The sequence below is a fragment of the Rhincodon typus genome, chromosome 6 (genome assembly GCF_021869965.1).
Source record: "Rhincodon typus isolate 14 chromosome 6, sRhiTyp1.1, whole genome shotgun sequence".
NCBI classification, from domain to species: Eukaryota; Metazoa; Chordata; class Chondrichthyes; order Orectolobiformes; family Rhincodontidae; genus Rhincodon; species Rhincodon typus.
Window position 1 is genome coordinate 56980475 of NC_063337.1, and position 7751 is coordinate 56988225.

Genomic DNA, 7751 nt, shown 5'->3' on the forward strand with positions numbered 1-7751 from the left:
GATTGACTAGTGCGGCTGACCATGTTAGGTCTTCTTCTTGTGGTCTCTTGCGGAGGTAACGGCGGATTGTGCTTTTTGGGGATCCATTCCTTTTAAGAACTCAGAAGCGCTCCAGTTCTGCTTTGTGCAATTCCAGGTTGCTGCAGTATGTTGTGGCTCGTTTGAATAACGTTTTGATGCAGTTCCGTCCATAGGTGTTGGAGTGGTTGCTGGTGTAATTATGTATACGGTCCGTGAAAGGAGTTGCATCAGGACGTTATTCAAATGAGCCACAACACACTGCAGCAACCTGGACAACTTGCAATAAGCAGAACAGGAGCTCTTCTATGAGTTTTTAAAAGGAATGGATACCCAAAAAAAGAAAAAAAATCACAATCCGCCGTTACCTCCGCAACAGACCACACAACATGGCCAGTCACACTAGTCAATCTACCGTACGTCAGAGGTGATCATAAGCCTACTCAGAATCCCTAGATATCAGAGTAGCCCACAAACCAACAATCTCTCTGCGAGAGCTACTGACAAATGTAAAGGATCCCATACCTACAACCAATAAAACTAACGTAATATACAAAATACCGTGCAAGGACTGTGGGAAACTTTACATAGGCCAAACAGGAAGAAAACCAACAATATGGATGCGCGAACACCAACTCACCACCAAGAGACACAACCAAAACACACGGACGAAGGAGGACATGAATTCGACTGGGTCAACACATCCAAAACAGCACGAGCCAAACAGACATGCCAGGGAATTCCTGGAGGCCTGGTATTCCAACCAGAACTTCAACAAACAGATTGAACTGGACCCGATATACAAAACCAATGAAAAACCGAACCAGAAGTGACGTCAACCACCCCAGAAAACTGAGGCACGTGAACAACAACTGGGACAGAACACCAATGCTTCACTGGAGCTGCACTGATGATGTTACCTAGCAGGGTAACGAAACAGCTGCAAATCAAAACACACTGGCTTGACAAGTCTACAACTTCAAATCAAGTGCTGTAAGGTTGGTGGGATAGGTGGGAACGGAAAGATGTGAAAGTGATAGCTATTCTGAGTTAGTGATAACATGACAGGATCAAGGCTACCAATAAAAGAAAATGATGTTGCTCAAGTTGGAAGATGCAATTTGTAAGAATCAAATGGAACACACAATGACAACAAAATGTTTGCTAGTCCCAAAAGACCCTTTCCACCAAAGCTAATTAAACTATAAAAGGTACCAATTTAATCTCAAGAAATAAGAGAATAGCAGATATTTAAAAAACAAATCTCAATCGTCCGGCTCTGCTGGGGCCTACCAAATTGGCCGCATGCTTAAAGGACCAAAAGCTACTTCAAGTATTGAGCAAAACATGACTTTATGAACGATAGTTATGTAATGCAAGCAAGCACAACATGATCATACAAAACAGAAAAATGAGATAAATGACTAGCAAGTCAAGTCTGTTTGATTTTAGGTGAGGTCACATGACCAACAGAATTGACTTTAATTAGCACAAAAGGATCCAACAGGCAGGTTGGGCATCAGTTTAACCCCATATCTGAAAATTGAGCTTCTGATGATTGACAGCAGCGGAGTGATGAAACTAGATTACATGCTGGAGTGAGGTTTGAATAATCAACCTCCAGAATCAGAGGAATGCATTAGATTTCTGAACAAATCCAAATGACATAAACCTTTTCTTCAATTCAATACTAAGTTATTTTATGGCATGGTCTCAAAACACTTCACTACAGATTACCATCTTTACCTGGTGCAGCTCGGTGGCATTTTTTTCCTTTCTCAAACCATAAAAGGCAATAAGCACAGTTAAAATCACTTCACTGACAACTTGACTTGGGGTTGAAGTGCATAAGCCACAAGTTCATTCATCACTTTTAATCTGTATTATCTTACAAACTCAACTATATTAAAAATTATTTACTTCCTTAACTGAGATGGTGGTAAATGCTCATCACATATTAGCATTGGAAGCATTATGAATTTCAAACTATGAACTGGTACTTGAAATGAAAGGGCAGTTAACTTATCAACTTACTAACAGTTACTTATGAAACCAATCTTCCTGCAATTTCATGAATAGCCTACATAAAATGTAATATACCACGGTATTATTGTTTGAAAAGACTTCCAGTTATTGAATTGATTTCTTTTCAAATAATATTCTTTGAAACAAATAAAATTAGTCCTTATAGATTTTCAACTAAGCCAACCTCCCATAAATATTAACAATGTTTTTAAACATCTTGAAAAACAATAAATGAAATTTCCCATAATGAAAACTAACTCAGTTGTTAAATGACACATTATCAGAACTTTAATGTTCACAAATATTAAAGTTGGGGAGTTAACAGAGCACCAGACACAGGCACACACAGAAAAGAAACAGACAGCAAGACTGCAGAGGGGGACAGCTCCTTCAGCCATAAATTAGCACCACAGAAGTACAAGTTCCACAAACAGTTAAGCAGTACAAGATATTACAAGTAAAATTGAAGCTTATTTTGGACAAGGAACAAGTTTTGAATATCAACAAAATGTGTAAAGTTGTATTAGAACAACAGCCAAATAATTTGTGAAGTTGTTGGTGTCAGTTACGGTAATAATATATATACTGACCATATTATTCTACACTAATTACAAGTGACAGATCAACTGATGGTCATATCATAATTAATATTTAACCACAGATATGAATACACAAGAACTGGAAGATATTAATTACCCATCACAAAAGAGACATGCTCCTATTGCCTACCAATATATTTTTTAAGTAGTGTGAATCCAAGATTATTCAGTTATTTCACCTCAAAACTCAGACCGTTATCAATTACTTGAAATTTGTTTTTCCAGAGTATGATATCTGAAAATCTTAATGATGGCATCAAACTTGCAAGTGTTCCAGTGTAGTACAACATCCTGCAACAACTCTCTCAAAATGTGTGCACTAATTAAGTATCACATCATTTACTAATTAAAAATGCCATGACATTGCATAAAAATTTAAGAGGTTGCACAACTTTTAAACGACTGTAGAAAATGTTCCAATTATTTTCTGGAACAACTGCTTTTAAAACCATGACAAGATTTGTTTCATCTCACCGCTTCCTGATTTTCAAGTCTCACATGGCCAGTGGAATCTCAAAAATAATCTTAACCAAAGATTTAATAACAAGATTTTTTTTAGAAACCAAATTGACATTTTACAATTCTTTGATTCTCTGAATCCTGCTGGCAACTCAACTGTTGATACCAAGTTGAGTGAATTGACACATCTGATCTGACATTTTGAATGCAGAAATAGTTTAACTTACACTAATTATAAATGCGAGAAATGCTTCTGATACAAGTAAAATCTCACAGTTTATACCACATGGTTATCTAGATGCCAAATCTACACCTGGGAAGCCAGAATAGTGTCTTTTTTTTGGTGAAGTAGGATGAGAATAATTGGACTAGAGCATGCAGGCATTATTCAGACCCATCAACTCAGATTACAGGTAAATAGAAATACTGAGAAGCTTAGAAGTAGAACCAGTTTGATTGAGCGTGGGTATTTCTTTGCATTATAGAGTGAGGAGCTAAGAAACACAAAGCTAAGTGTCCAAGAGGTACATTGAAGATGGCCACAAAAAATTCAATGTTTAAAACTCACCCCAAAGTTTAATGTTTAGTTGTAGGCAAGAATATTTTTCATCCCTGAAACCAGTAAAATGTCCAAGTTTTGTAACCTATTTCCTACCATTTCAACAAATGCTTTGATTCTCCACTAAGACGTGCAGGTGGAGCTCACCTCATGAGCAAGCCACAATTGTAGTCGGCAACTTATCTGAACTTGGAAGGTACTGCATTGAAGCCCTATCTTTACTGAATACCCACACAGTGGATTTTCAAGAGAGATCACTAGATAACAATAAGTAAGTAGAATGATTGATTTTTCCCTCCATAACACAAAGAAGCTTCTTGAAACACCCCTTTGCTGTTCATCTAATGCTAATCATCTCGCTCAGCTAGGATGGAACCTGCTTGTACGCTTGCCTTTATTGGTCAATGCATTGAGTATAGGAATTGGGACATCATGTTGCAGCTGTGCAGGACATTGGTTAGGCCACTTTTGGAATACTGTGTTCAATTCTGATCGCCCTGCTATAATAAGTGATATTGTGAAACTTCTAAGGGTTCAGAAAAAATTTATTTGGATGTTGCCACAGTTCGAGGGCTTGAGCAACAGGGTGGGACTGAATAGGCTGAGGCGGTTTTCCCAGGTGCATCGGAGGCTTGGGGTGACCTTATAGAAGTTTATAAAATCATGAGAAGCATGGATGGGGTAAATAGGCAAGGTCTTTTCCACAGGATAAGGAGTCCAAAACTTTACGGCAGAGGTTTAAGGTGAGAGGGGAAAGATTTAAGAAGGACCCAAGGGCTGACTATCAGGCAGAGGATGGTACATATATGAAATGAACTGCCAGAGGAAGTGGTGGAGGCTGGTACAATTCAGCATTCAAAAATGCATCTGGACAGGTATATGAATAGGAAGGATTTACAGGAATATGGGCCAAATGCTAGCAAATGGGACTAGATTAATTTAGGCTATCTGGTCTGAATGGGCGAATTGGATAAAGGATCTCTTTCCATGCTGTACAGCTCTTTGACTCTAAGTATTTTGGAAATGGGCATTTTTAAAACCCCTCACTAGGCTGGAGTTCCAGTACACCCAAGCTGAAGATCAAGTTTTATGAGCCAACTACTACAGAATTTCTCTCATCTCAGCTCTAGTGATTTGGGAAGCTAGATCAGGACATCTTTGCTCGCTTCACAATCAAATGCATTGAAAACTATTCTACATCAGCAAGTATGATAACACAATGCAAGTGTCAAAAATATGTCAGATAAAGAGAGTTAAAATTGGGCATGTTATTTTTGATCATCAAAACTGGCAAATGTTTTCATGTTTCAAATTACAAACTAAATAAAGAATTTCAGGGCCACAAACTATAGGTCAATTAGAAAACCAGTGAATTTATATCTTTTTGCTTGTTCCATTCTCTGAATAAAAGTACTCACTTGTTTAAGACTTTGGTACTACTCAGGTCAGCTACCAAGAGATTAATAAATTGGAAACTATTTATCCAATTTGCCCTATTTTTTACGAGGAGAAAAAAAGGTTAAACTTCCATTCTCCAGGCAAGCCAATATTCCAAAGAAATGCTTTCCAGGGATTGTGGACACAAACAAACAGGTTCCCAGCACCTGACTTTAAGTTGTAGCAGCTGTCAAAAACTGTCACTACTTTAAAAAACAAAAGCCTAAAAGCTACTAAATTGATTTTCTCCCATGATATCAATTTTGCTCATTTACCTCTTAAAAAACCTTGGACTACTATTGCCTGGAAGCAAAGAGCATTCTGATCATACTAAAATGTAAAAACCCAAAAAGTTACTGTACAGCACAAATTATTTAAAATAAACTAGATATAGAAACTCTAGTGGCAGCATAGTTGTTGGTCACTGTTGTCCCCAAAGGATCCATCACTAGAAGCTAGAAGACAATTTTTTAAATTTCTAATGTTGTTTAGTTCTCAGTTTTATTGCAGCAGCTTGGGTTGAGTTCCTAGACTGAGTTTATAATTTCCTTTTAAATACTTCTCATGAATTGGAGTAAAAGTGTTTCAGATCTGTTCAACATATTTCAGAAACTGTAGCTAAAAAAAGTGCTCTTGCTGCTCATCAGAGCTCGCATTAAAAATTAATCATCAGAGCTCGCATTAAAAATTATGTTGAAGGAAGAGAAAGAGAATAACAGTATTGTACTGGATTCAGGCAACATATCTACACCAAGGGCTGTACATTTTAGGAAAAAGCCAACACGATATAATAGACTGATGTTCAGAAACAGCAAGATAGTTCCAATATGGGACACTTATGCAGTGCTTCAGTCTATGAAAAAAACTAAAGTTCCCAGGCAATTGAAGATAGTGTCCTAAATAAACTACAGTTTAAAGGCAATCAAATAAATACGTTGTTGCATTGAATAATAAAATTGACAAATATGCCAACTTGTTTAAAAATCACTGCAATAATAAGAAAATTGCTGATTCACTATAACATCGACATGAGGGGAGCTGTAACATCTGTCTTCAATAGTAGCTTTCAGACGTATAACCACAGCGACCACATCACAAGACGACCGCAAAAATGCAAGTCCCTGAGATTTAACCCCCGGCCCCTCCTACAGCAAAGTCCCGACCAGCAAAATGCACTGCATTTTAAAAATCTGGAGTAACTAAATAATTAAAATGCATGCATCAATTCACCGAGAGTCCAATGGACAAAATCAAGGCCAAGGGCGTTATCTGGGGCCTGGTACCGCAAGAAAACTAGACACTTTCCCCTAATAACACACACGGCCGCGGCACCAACTTCGATCTCATCCTGTTCGGGTTAAAATTTAAACCCAGGAACCAGGATAGCAGCGGCTGGGTCGGGACGCGCTTTCATTTTTCACTCTGAGAATGTGTAAGGAAGTGCTTACAATCTAGGTGCTTCTTCTTGGGGCCCATAATCTCGTGTGTGGTGGCTTTACAAACGGTTTTAGAGACGGCCGAGCCGGTGACACTATGCTGAGCCGCAGCAATACGGTCCGTGATACTCTGTCCCGACATCTTCCCTCCTCGCCAGCAGCAGATTCACGCACAGAGGGGGTTTAAATCCCTCTCACGGAGCCACCCCGGCCAAGCAGATCAAGAAGAAAGGTTAGAAATAAAAATACACACAACCAAAAACAAGAAAAAGTAAACTGAAAACCCAGGAAGGAAAAGCCCTGAGCGGGACGGGCTGCTCCAAGCTTTTCTAATTTACAGGCGGTCACTTGGGCAGCTGTCGCCACCCAGGGTTCAAATCCTCTTTCTTCCTCTGCCGAAAAGGAGCAGGAGTTCCAGGAAAATGGCGGGTTTGAACCAGGCTCCTACCCACTGGATCGTTATCATGTGATCATCCACCAACCTCGTACCAGTCTGAGCCCCATCAGCCAGTCCCAGAATCTTTCTCCGACAGCCCAGCCTGACACCACTGTTGCTTCCAGCAAAATTTGCCCCTCCCTTGTCTGCCTCTGCCAGATGAGAGGCTTTTTTTCGTTTCTATTCATGCATCTGGATTTATGTACATCTGTCTACACGTGTACAGTTTTTTTTGCACACGACCAGCTTCGTACAGAATACAGATCGCACACTGAAGATGATTGTCTTGAAGATGCTTACCTTTTCTTCGAAAACCAAATGATTAGTTGGTTGAATTTGTTTTCCATATTAAGTAATTTTCAGGATTTTCAAATGTTTGCCGTTTATTCATGGAATGAATTGACAGCTGAAATGGAATACTTAAACTCAACAGCTAAGACTTGAACGAAAATTTTGCTTCGAATGGAAAACATGTTTGTATTCAGAAATTAAAAGATACGTAAATAAAATCATCAGTTGCGATTGTGAAAGTTTACACCTACTCAGATTTATGAAATTGCCTAAAAAACTCGTTTAACAGTTTTTAAAACACTGGCTATGTTAACAATTCTCAGACCAGAGCAGGGGTTCACAATTTTCTTTTCCTTCTGAGCCACCCCCACCATGCTATTACATGTAAAAAAAAGGCCACTGATCACCTGTAACACAATACAAGTACATTTTCTGTTTAGAAATTCAGACGAGGATGTTCATCATTACTTTTGTTTTTCTTACACCTCGAC

The 7751-nt window shown here is 38.7% G+C and overlaps 1 protein-coding gene across 9 annotated transcripts in view; it reads right to left on the bottom strand.

Moving 5' to 3' along the window:
• The window catches only part of picalma (phosphatidylinositol binding clathrin assembly protein a), a 124538-nt gene extending 117504 nt beyond the window's left edge, over positions 1–7034 (bottom strand). For 2 of the 9 annotated variants that reach the window (XM_048598475.1, XM_048598474.1), the window contains exon 1: positions 6546–6982. In XM_048598475.1, coding sequence (XP_048454432.1) covers positions 6546–6675 — 130 coding nt within the window. In that variant the 5' untranslated portion in view covers positions 6676–6982. Of the gene's footprint in view, positions 1–6545; positions 6992–7015 lie in introns of those variants that run through there. The other 7 variants (XM_048598481.1, XM_048598482.1, XM_048598477.1 and 4 more) reach the window with 7 other exon arrangements.
• Between the last annotated feature and the right edge of the window lie 717 nt (positions 7035–7751).